This window comes from Anas platyrhynchos, chromosome 3 (assembly GCF_047663525.1).
Source record: "Anas platyrhynchos isolate ZD024472 breed Pekin duck chromosome 3, IASCAAS_PekinDuck_T2T, whole genome shotgun sequence".
Classification (NCBI taxonomy): domain Eukaryota; kingdom Metazoa; phylum Chordata; class Aves; order Anseriformes; family Anatidae; genus Anas; species Anas platyrhynchos.
Window position 1 is genome coordinate 114,434,921 of NC_092589.1, and position 19,851 is coordinate 114,454,771.

Genomic DNA, 19,851 nt, shown 5'->3' on the forward strand with positions numbered 1-19,851 from the left:
TACAAAGATGTAATTAAATTTAGAAGTACACAATACACTGAGAAGGTTTATGGCATAAATATATAAATATTGAGACATTTTGAGAGTAGTAAAGTTCCAAAGTGATTTATTTTGAGCCATATTATAAACAAAAACTGACTACTGTAATAACAGATCAAAATGCATACTTAACCGCTAGAAAGACTGATGACTTCAGTTTAGATACACACAAGCACAGACATTGTGAGTTAAGGTTTACTTTTTCACATTGTGTGCTGTAGTATTTTAGGCACAACAGGTTCTGTTAAGACTGGATTCTAGCCTTGTTTCTGTATTTCTTGCATTTTGTAGTATTAAAAGTTACTTTTGTTGTAACTTTGTGATGCAGTCCTAAATCCCTTTTTAATCCAATAGTGCAAGTGACAAAATGTTCTGCAAAACTACTCTGATTAGGTCATCCGTTCTTACTACAATGCATAGGTGTGTCATCCGATTCATTGCATTAACAAATTCCTATCTCATTGCTCAACTTATAAACAGCATATTATTAATATTCTCACTGCAGACAGGCACAACAGCATAACCCTGGGTAAGACTGCCAAAATTAAAAAATATACAAATATTCCCTTTTTGCATGTAGGGGAAAAATAGTGACTACAATTACGATACAGCTATTCCGTCCCTCCCAATAGATTATTTTACAGATTACTTGTAAAGATAGATCACCCTATTTATAGTATAGATCTCTTTAAAAATTAAGCTACAGGTATTCAATAAAAATCTATTAAGAATTCCCTCTCCTTTTTATACAGATTCAGTAGTATTTTCAAGCAAACCAAAAAATAAAGGTCTGCAATTCCAGCACAGTAAGAAATAAGGCCTCTTTTATATTGGCAAAAAAATTACACCATTATTCTCTTTTGTTTTCTTATCTCTGAATAAAAGACTATATTCCTCTTTACTATATTTTTCTTTAAGACTGTAGAACACCAGCATCCATTATTACAAAATAAGAGTCAGTTCTGCTTGTGTTCAGCTTGAATTCCTGGCAAGTTAAAGATAGCAAGTCCATGGGTGTCTCATGTAGACATCACTGATTTCTTCAATTTTTCTATTTCAGCCTGGAAAACAGATATTTTGAAAAGTCAGTAGAGTAGCAATAACCTAAAGTTTCCAGAGCTTTCACCAAAATAACCTTGAAATCTCAAATGTTTAAGCAAACAAAATGGAAGCATTTGACAGCTTAATATTTACAGCTGATTTTATATTATGTTGCTTAACAAACAAGAATTTATTGGATAATCTCACTCTGAATAGTCATTTAACAAAACTGAGTTGAGAAATTGTTTAACAAGTCTCTGCATAACAATGCATCATCTCAGACTGACTTCCTGAGGCAGCCTTCATGCAAAATATGATGACATGGTTAATCTTTATTTCTTCAAATGAATTTAGAAGATACTAGGAAGTTGGTACCTTTTCATTCCCAGCACATATTCCAGGCAACTTCATAGATTGCTTTAGAGATGCCTTAAAAAGAGAACTTGCCAGTTCTTCTCAAGTTTTTAAAGCAGCTTTAAAGTCAGTAAAAAGTACTTTTTAACAAATATAATGCACTTTTGTATCCAACTGGAATATTTTTCTATAATGAGTTCAACTTATTAACCACTTAACAGCATTATACAATAATGCAGGCAGCCTTCATGAAGAAACTAAGGGGCTGGCATTCATCATGAAGGGGAATTCTTCAGATGCGCTCTATTCTTTTTGACTCTATTTAGACAAGTAATAGAGAATTAAAGAAAGATGACTTTCTTCCTATTTTTCTTTTGATTACAAAAACTAAATTTGTCCTTTAAAATCCACAAAAGCAAACTATTCATCATCTCTCTTGGAGTAAATCCAGTTGTGACATATTTCTGGTACAATACAGAATCTAACAACACTAGACTGACATCCCAACACACATATAACTAAAAATAATTATTTTGCATTGCAGGTAAGCAAAACTGAACTAAGATGAACTGTGAATGTTCTTAATACTTGCCTTATGAGGCATTCATTCAACTACACAATAGGAAAGCAGTACACAAAAGATTGAGCATGTCCATTAAGACTTTCCTTCAGCATCAAGTTCTTGAACACTCTATATGTGCTTCTAATTTTTTTCTCCTTTTAAGTTATGAATATTACCTCCAGAATACTTCGCTTCAGCTTTTCTTCTTCCAAATCCTTCCTTATTTTTTCCAGTTCTCTCCTGACAGTTTTTAAGATAGCAGAAATCCAAGTTAGAGAAGAAAATATTACTGAGAACAGTAAGCATAGGCCTTCTTAAAATTTTACAAGAGGGACGAACGTAAATCTGATACTATACCTTATAAATAAAACATAAAATTACAGGCCCACTAGTGGACTGGACCAGAAGCTTCCAACAACTCTCAACGCCTCTTAGCAATCACCATGCAACTATCCCTAACTTTTAATCGCAATTTTTAGTAGTGTAGTTAAGAAATGTTTTTACAGTTATCCCCTACTTGGAGAGAGAAATTTAAAGTAACTTAAAGTAACCTGTCAACTTCTACATATTCTAAAAAATAGGAATATTCTAAAGAATAGGAATTTCCTGTTCTGTTTTACTTCATAACTGGAGTCAGATAAGAAAATATTAAGAATGATCATCACATCACTGAAAAAGTAATTCATTAATCTGCTGAACTCATAATTTACTAGTTTACTTCGGAAGCCAACTGATCCAGATGCTTTACAGCCTCTCAACTGGTTTAGTTAGTACTCATCATTCTGATAGGACAAGAATGAATGCCTGTGTTCTCCAACTAAAGAGAGAAAAATACAATTTCTGCAGATTTGTATTTGCCTAAACACAATAAAGACCAATTTTCTTTTACATCATCTGCCAAACACAACCCTGCCCACATGCACACATGATGGGGCCATCATGACTGAATTTAAAAGGCTCAGTAATCTTTTCCCTCCTACCAGTCACGTCAGTGCTGCAATTATTACACAATGTTAGCACATGTACTTACACTAAACACCACGAGAATTATCTAATTTTCCTTACAGTGATAGTACCAACTGCTTAAGAAATATTTTCAAAAAGCAGTTATGAATGAAGGAGCACAAGGTAGAATAGAAAGTGTTTACAAATTCCAAAAATACTCTGACATCAAATTGGTATATATTTAGGTCATTTAGCTGGATCAACTTCTGAAGGAATAAGTTCTGAACATTAGTATTAATACACTTTATCTGTCATTAAAGATGTTAGTGTATAACTATTTGCAGATTGAGAAGAAAAATATTTACCCATGTTCTTTTTTCAGTGTGTCTACTAAACTCATCAAATCATGAATCTGAGTCCTGAGCTCTTCCACAGGTGTTTGTATTTGCGTATTCTCTGTTTCTCCTTTAGGTTGGACTTCTACCGGAAAAAAGTTGAGTATAGCAGAACTTGGTCTCTGAGATGAAGATGGAATTGGTGGACTCAACACAGATGGCTGAAAAAATAAGTCAGTAGAAGGCTAAGAAGTACAATCTTTATGAACTAACCACTTACAGTATATAAGTTGTACTAGTATAGTATCTTCTTGTATATACTTTTTAGCTATTAACAATTAGCTGTACATATACAACTTTCCATTATTTTCTACCCTAAAGATTAAAAGGAATGCCCAGTTCAAATGGACTATCGTCGTATGTAATACACAGTTATTTTAAAAGCTGTTTATTTAGCATTGCACTGAACTTCCTGTAGCCATTAAACAAAACACACTGCAGTTCTCTACACTTAAAAAAAAAAAAACACAAAAACCATGTGGTCTTCTGATCTGCTTGTTTGCTTTACATGTCAGAAGATTAAAAATCAGACATGAAACTTATGTGAGAAACAATACCATAGTTTCATGTTACCTGATTATCAGAACTGAAAAACAAAACTTTATACTGAGGTATAAATTAACTTTATATTACAAATTCTAATATGAACTCTATACCAAATGACATGGCTCGCTTGCATTTAAATACAATCAGTTGTATTTAGATGGTTGCATCAATCTAAACTGGAAATACAAGCAAGATGAACAGAGAACTAGATGCCTGGTACCTAGCTCCTTGGTGACATACCTTTTTTGTTTCAACTGGCTTTGGTTTGGCACTTTCTTCTTCTTCCTTCTGCACCTTCAGTTTTTTTTCTGCACTGTCGATTTCACTTGACTGGTAAATAAACAATTCAAAAATACCAAAACCAAAAAAGGTTTTCAGAACAAGGAAGAAAAGAGTTATGTATTTCTAAAAACGTGATAGATAAAAGCTTGAACTGCTAGACTACTATGGGTTTCTTTCCTTGCTACTCAGAACTTTCCTACCCTACAGTTTTAATTTATCTGAATTTAAATCAGACAGTACGTTTAGACAGGATTTGCCATTATCTCTACCGTACTTAATAGAACAAATACTTGATGCTTTTGGGAACCTTTAGGTACCTCCATAACACAAAGACAAGGCAGTTAACAGTCTATAGTAATTGACATGACCAAACTATAAAACACATGATTTATATATATATAATATATATATTTATATGTAAAATAAACAAGGATTCTACACTACCTCGTTCTGTCTCGTGCCTTGGCACATATGATCACTTTTCCAACATAACATTAAATTACAACTTTGTTGAAGTGAAAGACTACAAACCATTAGTATATCATTGGTGCTACTGAAAGATTAGGGGATTTATCACAGTAATACCCCACAGAACAGGAAGACTCCCTCAGGTGCAATACAGTTGTGTTGTTTTTCTTACGTACACTTTCTTCTACTTGCAAACAGATATCCCTATAGACAATCTATACAAACAACCTCTGAGTATTTTGCATTTCACTCTCTGATAAATGGCTCATATGACTGCTTATGAGTGTAACTCTGTTTCCTGGGAATTTAGTTCTTAGTTCACATCTGGAAAAAACGCACCGATATACTCACAGAAATACAACCACTGAAACGTGCAGGCAGCCTCCTACCAGGCATCTTGGGTCGACTTGCAGTAGGGTGAGATAGATTATCTGAGGTAGCTATTACATCATCAAAGCTTAATAGATCTAGAGAAAGATGAAAACACAGACCACCATCAAGACTAGGAGTTTTACTATGCTCCTTTTTGTCTTTTTTTTTTTTAATAAAATGGAGAAAAAATAAAAGTAATAATTTTTGAGATTCTTATCATTTCAAAGATTTTTCAGCATATACAACAACAAGCCATGTAAAACTACATGACTTTGACCTGTCTGAGAAGTCACATGTTCCCCCTTGAAAAAAATAAGAGTTGATTCAACTACCACTTGAATTCAAGTTCTCAACAGAAGTAGTGTCAACATGGCAGCATAAAAGAGACCTAGTGTATTTGGAGAAAAAATGCAGCTTAAACTGTTTTCTGAGAGGACTTAAAAACCAATTTTGAGTTGAAAATGGCTTTTTTTTTTTTTTTTTTTAACTGCCCAACTCATGAAAAACATCAAAATCCGAGTTTAGCAACTGAGAGGAAAATAAATATGGTAAAGTGCGTCCAGAGGTTTATGTATGTTAACAAGACATTAACTGCAAATAGTTTTGTACAGTGCAGTTTTTCATATGCAATATTTTTTGTCTGCAGAAAATACACGACTCCATCAAGTCTATAATAAAATATTTTAGAATTTAGAACCCTATTTGTATACTTTCTTAAGGCACACAGATCTCTTTGCTGATTATTCTCTTTACACTCTTAACTTTAGTCTAGGTTAACTCTCTTAGATGAAGTCTTGCTTTATTCCACTTTTTACTCCTTATGACCCCTGATCAGAAGAAGTTCTTTACACCCTATGGGAAGATACAACCTTATGAAAAATCTATTAATGTGTAGAGCAGAACATAAGTAATTCATCTAGTTAACAACTGGGTTTCTTACCACAAAAAAAAATAAAACCAATACTTACCTACTAACAGCTATACAATAAAATTTATCTATTTTTATTATTAAAGCAGTAACATAAATTACAGATATTACATATGGTTTTACAACACAAAATCATTAACTTGTTCTTCAGACTAAATGTTTAACTAAAATGCCAGAAAGCATTACTATGGATACCAGAAGTAACATTCAAACTTGGGCGGGGGGCGGGGGTTAGTTGGTTTTGTTTGTTTGTTTTGCAACCTCTTAGTTTTACATTGCATCATTTCAAGCAGAAACCTTAACACTTCTTCCCCTACTTTCTCACTCATTTTGACACTACAGCAAGAGGTCAGTACAGGAAAAAGCCATAGAAATACTCGGCCACAGCTTTCATACCACTTCAAAGTTAACATGAATTAAAATCATCTGATTAATTCAAGTTTTATTCATTCATTGTCAAAGCTAATTTATACCTATAGAAATAAATTCAGTAGAAGCTTTCTACTGAAAGTTTTAACTAGTTTTAATGTCTACTACTATACATTACTGTCTTTTAAGCCCTTAAAACATTCACATCTTTCAAACCTATCTGGACTTGCGTACTTCATTATCTGTTGCCGTCTTGAAATACAAGAATTTGCAACTTTATCAGTTACCAATCAGTTTTGCTGCTTTTCAATTTTATTAAAGAAAATGTAAAGGTGGTCTTTTGTAAATATGTAACTATATTTACAATTTAACAAAAAACAGGGAAGAACAAAGTAGGAAGAAACAGAAGAGTGATGAATGGCGAGGGGTGACGGAAGAGAGGATGATGGAGAAATGGCTATTAAGGTATTTATCTTACAGTCTTGGCCAATAAAGCATTTAGCTTGTTAGAAATCATGCAGCAGTGTTCTAGGAGTGTATATTAATGTTTTTTACTCAATCTTCAGTAAGCTCAAAGCACTAACCGAAGTCCTGATTCAGATTTTGACGTATGTAGGTTAGGTATTTAATATAAAGGCAACAAGAAGGCAGGAAAAATATAGACACATTTCCTCCCCTCTTCCCCACCATCACAACAATTTTTGCATTTCTGTGATCCTCCTTCTGCAGGAATAACAAACAAATTTAAATAAGAATTTTAAAATGAATTACTATTACAATTGCAATGCTAGCCCTGTCTCCATGAGCAAAGTAAGTATCAGTAACTGACATCTTAAGGATAACGTGTACCTCCAGAACTTCACAAACCTTGAGTATATAGATATTCAAGGCTGTAGCAGTAAACAATTTAAATTATAGATAGTGGGACGACACAAAAGCCAAGTTTCTTACCAGTTTCTTAACAATAGAAACTGGTATACCTCACTCAACAGCTCAGCCCTAAAATATTACCAGTACATTAGAGAAATAAGGGGTGGAAGTGGGTGTTTATTATTATTTTTTGAAACAAATTTCCTAAGTATCTTAGGAGGAATCTTGGCCCCACTGAAACCAATATGGATACTGATAAAACACACCTCAATTTCACAATTTACACCCACTTCAGTGAACAAAGTGATGTATCAATTAATTTTCTTAAAGACTGTCTGCAATTAATCATTACAGGCAACCTCGTCATTGTGACAGAAGAGCAATACCATACATCTGGAGATAATTTGAGTCCACAATTTATTTTAAGGCTGAGCTAGAATACCTTTTTCATGAGCAAGATAAGCTAACCTGGAACAATTACTTAGGAAAGACTACTAGAAACATTTTTTCTGCAAGCTTAACCTGGATAAACGCGTTATAGAATTGTTAGGTGCTTTAAGAGATACAGGTAGGTGAGAGGCTTTGTTAAAAATTGTCAATGTTTTAGTGTATTTGTATCAGTTTCTCTTAAAAAGCCTTCACAAAAAGGAGCAAAGCTGAAGGGGTTCATATACCTCATCTTGCTGGGATTTAAAAACCCATGGTAAAAGCAAAACGTACCCAGTATTTCAGAAGACAATACCTCATGTTAATCTGCAGAGTGAAAAAGCTGGTAGACCTTTTTCCTATTACTCATCCTCCAGAGATTGAACCCCCAAAACTTATGGGAAAGATATAAGCTTCAGAATATTGACGTTTAAAGTCAAGCAATAATAAATTATTTGCTATAATAAGCACTTATTTGCCCAATATGTAACTTTCATAAATGCTATTTTACAAGACTCATAATAATAAATAGCCAACACTAGAGAATTCAGTGCCAAAAAAAATCACAATAACATAATTTGTGTGCACAGAAAGACAGACACATTCAACCTAAATCTAAGTGCTATAAATATTGAATACATCATACTATAAATACTATGCTTGGCTCATCAGTAGACTGATAGAAGTTAAACTGAGAAAAGGGTATTTTGTTTTTGTCTTTTTTGTTCCTTCCTCACCTGTACATACACTCCTCATTGTAAAATATATTTGAAGTAACTTCTTGTTTAACAGCTAAGGAAAACAAGCATTCAAATAAACGAAAAAGCATTTTAAATTGAAACCCAAATAACTGCAACTGAAAATTACGCTTATGAAGTTAAGAAGAGGCTAGGTGTATGGCATAAAGCATTTGGATTGCCTTATAGATTGTTATCTTACCAAAATGGAGAAGGGTAGGGTAATTTCCTGACACGTAAGAAGGGAAACATGGCAAACAGGATAGGAAACAAAATCTGGAAAGAAAAGTCAAGGAGAGGAATGTCTAGAAAAAGATTCTGAACAAAAAAATTATTTTACAAAGCAGGAAAAAGAAACATTTGTAGAAGAAACAGAATTGCTTTAAATGTTCAGCATGCTAGTATTACAGCTTTAGGTCGTTTACAGAACTTTAATTCTAATAAAACAAAGAAACATTTATGCAATTTTTGAAATTAAGCTTCAAGAGAAGGAATTTAAACACGATCAAAGTTTGAGTATTTTAGAGTATTTGTCCTTCCCTATCTGATGGCTGGAACCTAGGTTATTTGGTGTCTTTTTATTGCCTTTTTTTTTCCACATTTTCCTCCCTCTCTTACATATAAAGAATATCTACAGCTGCTCCTTAACCTAAATTTGAAGTGATGAACAAACTTAATTGTCAAAATAAACTGAAAAAGAAAAAAAAAGCGCACTTAAAAAACTCGGTCTACTAAAAAATCATCCATTTCAGAAGAAAAAGAAAGTCTGTTGGTAACTTCTACACCTTCAACAATATCCAAAAGCGCCAGTGCCAGCCATATGTTTTCCCCCATATTTTAATGTCTGTTTAATCTTACAAGAACCAGAAGTCTTAAATTTAATATCCCAAATACCTTCAGAGCTTTGTGTGCCATTAGCTGCTGCACTGAGTATTATGCCTTTAGCAGCAGAGTGGATGCAGAGACAAAGCATGAGGTTCCTCACGTTTTACTGATGGGAGCTTAAGTCCCTTTTCACAAGAGCAATAAAACCTAAATCAACTTAAGCAGATCATTTTAAACAAGGGTGGTTTTACTTTTGAAACTTTCCTCAAATAGCAGCTCCTTGACTTTGTTGGTGCTGCCCAAACCTCCTGTGCTCGCTTTGCACCAACCAAGGAGTGGAACAGACCTCACCTATCTGCTTCAAGCAAACTGAACGTATCTTCTACGTCTTTCCTAGAACATACAAATTGCAGGGTATTATCACTACTTCAGATAAACTTCACCAGTACGAGCAGGCCCTGTTATTTGCTGCTCTGCAAGTAATCCCCTGCCAAAGTATCAGAGTGTACAGAGGGTGCCACAGGACTGGTGCTGCAAACTCTGCCCAGCATCTCTGGATTTTGGAAGTTTCTGTCCTCCATCCTTGTTAGATGTTGCAAAAGCTAGTCTGATAGTAAAGCCTTGAATATTCACTGTAATTTATCCCAGATCTAGAATTAACCCATTTTGGATTTACACTTCTCAGATTATTAGAAACACAGTGCTGATGACTGCAAATCACAGGCTATTTTCTGTCAGCCACTGGATGCTGTTTTTTTTCCCCGCCTTCTATCTAGGCATATAAATACTAAAATTTCTCTTTGAGCTTGTGAAATCTTATGTCAGCAAATAAGATCAAATAGTTTTGTGTTTTGTTTTGCCCCCATCCCCTTTTTTTTTTAAATCTGTAAAAAAAAAATAAAAATGTTGCTCTTATATATATGAATATCTAGTACGACGTCTACTACATTGCCAAGCTGGTTATTAAGAGGTTTCAAGATAACTGCACCCGGGGAAAAAAGACATTCCGTCTTTTTTCACAGAGCTTTCTCCTAGGGATAAATGGTACTATGCACCATGGTAATACAGCCAACATAATCCTAGGGCTAAACCTCTGAGCAACAGGGCAAAGTTTATGTTTTTAAGGCTAGGTGGGGCATCAATCTTTCATCTCAAAGCTTACTGTGGCCTGAAAGTGTTTCCCTCACTCAAACTCCATGTTTGAGTGACAGCGGCAGTAATTAAACTGCCAAGTAAAAACTTCTAAAACAAGCTATAGCACAACATTTATGTGTTTGACAAGTGAATAAACAAAGGCCCTTATAAATACTTCCGGGAACATTCAATGGTAATACTGAAGTCCAACTTTCTGTGGCTCAGGAAAATATAACTTTATTTTTAATTAATGAAATATGTTTTAATTAATGTATCATTAATTATTAATCATGTGGGCTCAACCCATAGCAATTGAAAGCATACTTGAATTAGCATTTCCTCACATAGGGCACTTCAGCTTGGAAGCATATTTTAAATGCCATGAGTCTTAATGAACAAGTCAGAAAAACTCCTTCCTATTCAAAAATTGCTTCATTTGTTTGATGAATGATTTATTTCATGGGTGAACTTAATTATCTTTTAGGTCAAGCTATTCTACATCCTGTATATCGTAGTTGTCCTTAGAAGATCAACTTACACTAAAATTTCAAATGTATTATTAATAAAACTTTTTTTTTTTTTTTGAGAATAAAGGTTGTGTTGAAATATGCAAGCCAAACACTGCAGGTACAATACAATAAAGCTTCTTCTGCAGTGCTTAATCACACAATAAAAACAATTCAGAGCTTAAAAAAAGTGTCCACAGCAGACACACTCTGCACAAGATGGACACAGATGAGAGAAATCAGTTGTACTGTCAGAAAAGGACAAAATACAACTATATTGCAATCAGGCTACATGAATTATTAATGTTGGTACTCTATCTGCTATCAGTGTTTTAACTAGACAAATTCAGATTTAAAAAGATACCAGATTTGGTTCAAGGTGCATTACGCAAAGCCATAAATATGAAATTCAAACATAGAATATACTACTCTGGCCCAAATTTAAGGTATAGTAAAGGTGCAATCTATTGTAGCTATGAATTTAATTACAGAATGCTGAAGTTAATGACATTACTGAAAATAGGCAAGTTAGCTAAAAATGCAAAAGTTATCTAAAATGCAAGAGCAGAAGAACAAACAGAACCAGTCAGTAAGGAAAACAATTTCATAAAAACGCAAGATAAAATTGATAGCAAAAAACATGCTTTCAAATTAGAAGAACAAGCTATTACCTATGTTCCTTCCTATCAGCTGTTATTAACTGTGAGCTTAACCACCTCCAAATAGCCTACTGACACCTGCACACCCTTTGCTAACTCTCACCCTGAGCTATCTTACAACTAACCTTTAAAAAAAAAAAAAAGATTTTCTACTAACAGGCATAATTATACTCCATGGTATTTTGTGTAAATTGATGACCTTATTCTAACCCTGTAAGATACTGCAATCCAAACAGAAAGACCCAGAAAAAAACTGTTTGTTCTTTTCTTACCTGATTCTCGAGAGCTCTTTACCACAAGCGAATCTACCTCTACTGATTTTGGTCTAAGTGGTAACTGTTCAGAGTCTAACTTTGGTTTTGCTACTGGCTCAATTTCAGATTTTGGTCGAAGAGAAACGACTTCTCCATTAGATCTGTAACAAGAAAAGTGAAAAAATACACCTAGTAATGAATAGTAACATTAAATAGTTTACCAAAAACCAAAACACACCAAGAATAAGAATTAAAAGGAAAAAGACACACCTCCCCAGAAACAGCTTTTACGGTTTTTTTAATCCTTGCTTAAAAGTTTTTCAGAGAGAAATTCTAGTATTATAGAAGTCAGCTCTTCTGTTGCAGCTTTTGTAGAGCTGTCAGACATGTACAATCCCCTTGGAAAAGCATCCAAAATTTTTAGTGCATTTACTACAGAGCTTATTTTGGCACTTAACCTAAAATATCTCACTTCACTGCAAGAGAAAACACGATAGCTGAATAGCACCTTCCGTAATCTCTCCTGAAATATTTCAAAAGCAAATAGTCAAATTCCTTCAAATCTTTTTTTTTTTTTTTTTTTCTGTAAAGAAAAAAAGCTATCAAGAACAAGTTATTTTTTTCTGGGTACAGAATAAAGTGTCTTGTACATCTGGTATGCCTGGTTACGCTTCTACCATGTGTCCTTCATGCCTAGTCACATCATCCAAGGACCAAAAAAAATGAAGAGCTGACCTTTTCCAATTCGTGCCATCATTTATGTCACTGTAAAAAAAAAAGCAGTATGTAGACAGGCCAGTTGTCAGCTTCAATGTGTCCCTTTCATAAACTCATCGCCCATATTCTTTTTTCAAAATCCATTACAGCGGAAAAGTGCTAACAGCCAATCTCCCTACAGTGTTGTTAAACTTCCAGGCGTTTAAACCTGTTTTAAAAACCCTCTATATTTTTTAAGTTTGCAATTATTAAACGACCACAGTTTACTACAGCCTCTCTTTTAGCTGCACACATGTACCCCTTCATATCCTTAACTATGGGGGAGGGAGAACACTATTTTGGTTAAAGATGGGAAGATCTCTACTTGGGAAACATTCCAAAATGTCAGGTGATGAAACATGATTACGAACTGGAAACCTACACAGAATGAAAGCTGCAACAGTCTAACCCTTCAGTCAAGCACCCAAAGTTTCCAGGGCTGTGCAGGGTGTGACCAGAGGTAGCTGCCTAGATTGTCCTCTGGCAGATGGCTGTTGGAGTCAACCCTCCAAAGTCTGCACCTTTCCTCGCTGCCCTCCTGTTTTCTCCCTTTAACTCCTTTTGGCTCACGATATATAGGACTCGCTGGAGGGAAAAGACAAAACTCAAAGAATGTTTGTTGCCACTCTGTACATTTACAGGTATTTAGGGTGCAAGCTCTTTGAGGTAGCAGCTGTCTGCTCTTTTATTGGTAGATGGCCAAGTTCATCATGATCTCACTTTCTCGTGGTTCTTTCAAGTCAGCTGAATATCCCAAAGGGACAGTTACTTGTCAACATGGATCTGCTGTTGTGGGTAAGAATCTGGCAAATTCTTGGATGGAGTCAGAAAGGAGGGAAACCGCAGCAGGGGTTGGGTACAAGGAGGGATTGTATTGATGCAAAGCTGGTGAAACACTAAAAAAATTTCACACTTGCGATAAAGAAATTTAGAGAAGTGAAACTAAGAGTGAGCAACTGCTTCCTGTTCTGTTCCCTACTTGTCCAGTAAACTCCACTGAGAATACTCGAGACAGATCCAAGAACCATCTCCAGTCTCTGCACTGTTTTCTTCCCCATGAAAGAGGACATGAGCCATGCTGAGTACCTTCAGCATGGATACTAACTATGCTCAACTCTTCCTCTTCTTCTAGTTTACTCTGAAACACTGGACTTTGACTCTACTCAAATCTTTTCCAACACAATGACATTTTTCTCAAGTACAACATCCAGAGATTCTTTTATACCATATTGCTATTTTAACTTCTTTATTTTGGGGGCAGGTTTAAAGCAAAGCAGACTAGATTCATAAATTGATCTGCTTTATGGTTATCTTGTAATATTTTCTCCAAGATGGATTCAGCATCTTAAAGAATTAGGAAGTTTTAAGTTCATATTGATAACACTTGGAGAAAAGATAAACTGGTAGGTGCAGTGCAAACTTATCCTTATATCCTCTTTGCCTTTAAAACATACATCTTTTCCCACCTCAGTTGTGAAGAAAGACAGAAAAACAAACCACACTAAATATATATAATATATTGTATATAACATAATATAAACTTATACTGACTTGGATGTAGATGATGGCAAAGCAGGTTTTTCTGGACGTTTTGGATGCTGAAACCCTGCTCTCAAAAGGCTGTTAGTCTTGCTTGGAGGAATGGGCTTCTTGGGTGGTACTTGAGGAGCTTGTGGCTTCAAAGGCTTCTGATCCAAAGCTCCTTTTTCATCTGACAAAGTAAGTCACCAAAACATTAAGAAACACATTGCCTAGGTTTCTTTCAATGCTGATCAATTAGAAAGTGACTGCTGTTAGAACTACTTTCTCTAAAGTTCAGATGAACAGTGAAAAATGGATATATTGACATTAAATAGTAGTCACTTATTTTTATATTTTCTCCCTCTTCCTCTTTGAGGATAGGGGGAGTGAGAGAGCAGTTGTGGTGGAGTTCAGCTGCCCACCTGAGTAAAAGAAATTCTAGATTGATATTATTGCACTGCAAATAACACCTAACAAACAAGAATCTCTCTGTACTGCCACTACTTTGCCCTTACTGTGAATTAATCATATCTCCCCTTAAAAAGTCAGAGGGCTTTTGTTTTAAATACTGCCTGTATACGACTAACTCCCTTTGGAAAAGTTCTGCAATCCTTGTGTGTCATATGCCCAACAGTAAAATGGAGAAATCCTGATTTTCTTTCCCAAGAATACTCTGAAAAACGGGTCATAGAGGTTTCAACAAAAAAAGCATCATCCAAAAGAGAATCATATTCTTGATTTGAGACCTTCGAACATTAGGATATGCAAACAAAACAAAACCAATACTATGGCAGGCTCTCTTAGTACAGTTACTAGGCAGTCCTTTGCTGTCTCTCAGTACAGTGTTACAAAATTAATAAAGCTCTGAAGTAGCAGGACAGTACATAATTTTGCCGCTTGGTGGTGCTGACTCTCCTGTGTAAAACACCCTGTTCGTGAGGCTCACTTCTGTCTACTGATCCTATATAAAAGGCTTAAATTCCTAAATGCCTAGTGGCAGTATTACTGGAGATCAGTTCTTTACATTTTAGAGGAGAAAGAATTCAAGAATTATGCATTATTACTTGTAAGAACATGCAAGTTCATAAGAAGGACAAAAAATGCTGCCATCGAATTATATTACTGAATTATCATCAGTCAGGTTTCACTTTAGTTGCTCCAACTCAAATCTGAATATAAAAACTGTCCAGAGTTAAGTGGATGAAGGTAATACTCAAAGCCAAGATTCCTTATGAGCACAGAAATCAGTCAATTTTGCTGTAAAAATGGCATGCCACTTTTTCGTCTTTTATTATACAATGAAATAAGGGTTGACTAAAGATAAGTACTTAGTAATCATAATAAAAATACCAGTCTTAGCCATTGATATTGGACAAAATTACTACATGATACCAAAAAGCACCCTTTACTGTAAATACAGAAATATTTGATCAGTCAATTTTTGATTACAATTAAAGGCAAGATTAATATGCATTAAAAATATATGGTTGGATAGGTTTAGATTAGAGCTGCTCAATTATTGAATTAAAAAATAATTATATTAAAACTTCTTACTTAATCAGTTTGATTGCTATTATCAATATGGTTATTTTTCACCAGTGAAACACTGCACTGATAGACGGACATTTTTTCTAGTAAAACGCTACTGCTATCTAAAAAAATAACTGTTAAGGCCAGAAGAGACCGCATATAATTAATTATTCAGCCTAGCCTTCAACAGAATACAAGAGAATGTTTTCCTGCATCATTTCTTCTACCACAGAGAAGGACTGTTCTTTATCACACAAAGTTTTCAGAAGCTTTCATGTTCCTAAGCATGCTACCTATTACACAGAGCAGATAAACTAAAACTTATTACCTTACTTTTAGGAATATATCCTGAAATTCACTATAAAGTAAACGGGTCTCACCTTTTTCTTCAGTCCTCAAAGGGAATTTCTTCTCTCCAGCTGGCAATTCAGGTTTAGGAGCTGTGTGTAAAACCAAATCATAGGTATTTCTGAAAGAGCTTTAATTATCTTAGTCACTATCTAAAAATATGATACACACCAATTTGTGTTCGTATTTTTTTTCCCTTTGCAAGGAGTGTAATGCCATTTATAAACATTCATTTCAGCCCAGCAAACTGTAGGCTCGTATTAAGATGTCTGAAGTAGTCTCCATCGTAATTTGGGAAAATATATAGCAGCAGCAAAATACATAAGGCATAAAAAGGTAACCTCTAACTAAGGGCAGCTGCATTACTAGGAAATACAAAGCTACTTCTGAATTTATTTAATTTTTTTGAAGACATGCACTGTTTCTGAAGTTCAATACTTCCTCAGACACCTATCAGCAGGCATATTTTACGTACCTGGACCTTTAACTGGAGGAGGAGGTTTCTTTGGCTTCTGTAAAATAAGTACATAAACAAAACAGATTATCAAAACACAGAAACACATTTGCTTTCTGTTTTGCATACGGTAGTGTCCATCTTATTCACAGCTCTTTTCAAAGCATTTCATAAATGGCAATCCCAGACAGGAAGCAAAGACATAGAACTGGAAAAATTCATCTGGTATTTCCCAGCCAACCTGCTAAAAAAAATGTGAACAAAATGCACAGTTTCTTCAAATCTCAGATCAGCATTTCAGCAGCAAGAGTACACAGAAGAGGTGCAAAAAAAAATTAAGAATTACTTCTTATCTAGTCCAAGGAATTGCTCCAGTCACACCCGTTTTAATTTCAGTAAGTAAACCCCAATCTTTGTTAGTACAACGGAAGTATCAAAAAGTAATCAGGTAAATTTTAAAATCAAAAAAGGTCACTTTCACTGAACAAGAGTTCTAAACTAAATATCATGAAAACTATTTAATTACGCAACAAGCACTTCATTTATATGAAAAACACTCGTCTGAGCTTCTTCGTCTTATACTGGAGAAAGATGCGTGAACTACTCCAGCCATTAAAAACTTGCAAAATATTAAGGTGTCACAGTTTGTATGTTGACAATAACCCTACTGTACTAGGCAGCCACTTATTGTTTTCCTTGATCTGTTAAAAATAAGTTTGAATTTCCCCCATCACAGGGTACGGCTTACCTCAAGGGACACATCTCAAACCACCTCACCTCCAGAGTCCAGCTAATGAAAATGCTCTAGAACACCCATCTAACGTGGTTGCACCAAGGACAATGCTCACTGATAAAACGGTCACAAAAGTCTACTAACCCTCAGATGTTTATAAAAACATTGCTGAAGTTGTATGGGCTCAGTCCAATGCACTCCCACTAAAGTACATGTGTTAACTTGACCATCTTTGGTACACACACTTGTCAGAACCAAAACATCATACTAATCTTGACAAAACATGGACTAAGAATTACAAGAACAAGGAGTACCACATAAAAATACGGATTTCTTTAAGTCAACACAAGAGATAATGGAGGAAAAAAAAAAGAAAAAAAAAAACTATTTCTAAATCCCATCCAAAGATTATACGCTGCAACCTACTGGCAGGTCATAACACAGAAAAATCCCAGTGAGTCCCCCAGGGGTTATTCAGTATTTTGTTCTTATATTTACTTAGAGAACAGAATAAAACAGAACTGACTGGTTGCTTCCTTTCAAAACATTTAGGGTTTAATTCAATCATCAGTTACACATATCACCACAGTATCAGAACTATATGTTTTTCTATATGACCTAATCAGCCTCTTTAATTACAGTTAATCTGAAAAGGCAGGTTTCAATTAAATATTTAAAAATAAGTTTAACCTTTAGACCTTCTTGGTTATAGCTACCTCGAGACAGAGTTAAAAGCTGACACAATTGTATTAATATTTGAAGCAGCAGTATGTGCTGAAGTCTTTTATTCCTTGCATTTCTGTCAATTCGTTTTTGTGACACTAGATGAAATATATAGGAACTTACAGGGAAGTCTTTATCATGTTCGTGTATTTGAACAGCAAAATTATCAGGGAAGACTCCTTCTTTACCATTGAGTTCTCCTCTCCACCAGCCTGGCTCTCCAGTATCCTAAAACAAACAATAGGATATTTCGATCAATCCTTATTTTTCCCAGAACAGATAGATTGAAAGTGCTGTTCCTGTAGCTGTTTCTCACAATATAATTGTTTTTCCAAAATATTGCATTACTTAGAAGAATACTTTAGCTACCTTAGCAAGGGGAAACAGCTAAAGATCAGACTATGTTTGGTCACTTTGTTTTCTAAAATACAGGATATGAAATTATATTTCCTCATTTATACAAGGCTAACATCTGCAAGTGGAAGAAAAGTACGTAAAACCAGCTATGATTCAATGCACAATATTTAACGTTCTCAACTTCCTCCACTAGATTTAATGTTCTCAACTTCCTCCACTAGAAACACATTCAGTAAATACTTTCTGTAGTTGGAATAACACACAATTCTACTACATAAAAGTGATTCTGATGCAACTGATCAGGCTCACTAGTCTGAAAAGCATGAAGAAAGAAGACAGAATACACTTCTGAGGAAAAAATAACCAAGTTAAGACATAAGGGGAAAAAAACAAATTATTAATTCTGTGACATAGAAATCCATCACATGATCTAACTAGATAGAAACTTTAGTTTGTTTATAACAGAAGTATGTGTGTTAACATCTGAAATTATTTAAATATTTTAGCAAATACTTTATTCAACCTAATAAACTCTCCTGTCTATATTCTACTTACGTGTGCATAACTTACAAAAGTTACAAGTTGTTAAAGTGGACTGAACATCTTACCTTAGTGATAATTTGAATAATCTCGCCTTCTTTAAAACTCAGTTCGTCATTTGTGCCTTCATAGGAAAATAATGTCCTGCAATATTCCTTGGCTGGAACAACACAGCATAATTACTACATTTGCATACCACGGGTAGTAAAATTCATAAAAGCTTACTTGTGCTATCCAAAAGGAGAGCTCAGAAATTAATACTGTAATCACCCTTCCCTTCCAGACCAGCCATCTGATGCTGCTCTACAAAGTGTTCACTGTGTCATTCACATCATGAGCAAATCAAGTTCGTAGCAATATTTACAGAGAACGGGAGATAAATCCTCATGGAGTCAGGGGGATAATGCCCTAAAATATTTTTATCCAACAGACCGCTCACTTAAAATTGTAACGGCTTATCTGACATATCTAATCCCCACTGCCTTCAGTTCTGCTGCTTTAGACGAAAGACTGATTCATGATTTTTATTGCAAGTTTATATGAGATTTTTATAATAAGCCTAATTAAATATACATAATTGTTTCATGGTGACTTAAAATTACAGGAACTTCAAATACCCAAGCAGCACATTTGCTGAAATTCTGCAATGAGAACAAGTAATTGAAGCAAAGGAAATCCTTGGATATAACCACTTGAAACCACAGCTCAACTGAATGACTAAACTGACAGTCACAGCCCCTTTTGTAAAAGCAGAAAGAATAATTCCTGTCTTTCTACTTGGTATAGGGCAATAAGAATACCATCATGCGGCCACAACATACCAGGACTTGGACAACACACACAGGTGAGCAGCAGCATACACCCCTGCTTAGGCGGCAGCACAACCCTAAGCCATCTCCTGCACACAGCCCGATTCTGTAACAAGGCACGCATTTCCTTGCTGCTGGGAGAGTCGGCCAGCACCACTGTACTACGCAAACCTTTGCTTCTTTCCTTCTCCATGCACTTCTCCTCCTGCCCTGGATACACACCAAGTCCCACAGCACACAAAAACCATGTCAGGAAGGACTTTCCTCTGCAGCAGCTGCACAGAAGGCAGGAGGCAGCAAGTGCTGAAACCCTGCAGGCTGCATCTTTCTGCCCATCCAGGTGGTCAGCTCCACCCAAAAAATCCACC

The 19,851-nt window shown here is 35.1% G+C and overlaps 1 protein-coding gene across 3 annotated transcripts in view; it reads right to left on the reverse strand.

The window, feature by feature from the left end:
• Positions 1-89: 89 nt before the first annotated feature.
• The window catches only part of CD2AP (CD2 associated protein), a 73,934-nt gene continuing 54,172 nt past the window's right edge, over positions 90-19,851 (reverse strand). For 2 of the 3 annotated variants that reach the window (XM_027455325.3, XM_013093411.5), the window contains 11 exons: positions 18,743-18,834; positions 17,901-18,005; positions 16,343-16,379; positions 15,900-15,959; positions 14,020-14,179; positions 11,731-11,873; positions 4,984-5,099; positions 4,123-4,212; positions 3,307-3,497; positions 2,173-2,236; positions 90-1,100 (listed from right to left, as the gene is read on the reverse strand). In XM_027455325.3, the coding sequence (XP_027311126.1) occupies positions 1,059-1,100; positions 2,173-2,236; positions 3,307-3,497; positions 4,123-4,212; positions 4,984-5,099; positions 11,731-11,873; positions 14,020-14,179; positions 15,900-15,959; positions 16,343-16,379; positions 17,901-18,005; positions 18,743-18,834 (1,100 nt within the window). In that variant the 3' untranslated portion in view covers positions 90-1,058. Of the gene's footprint in view, positions 1,101-2,172; positions 2,237-3,306; positions 3,500-4,122; positions 4,213-4,983; positions 5,100-11,730; positions 11,874-14,019; positions 14,180-15,899; positions 15,960-16,342; positions 16,380-17,900; positions 18,006-18,742; positions 18,835-19,851 lie in introns of those variants that run through there. The other variant, XR_005264355.2, reaches the window with a different exon arrangement.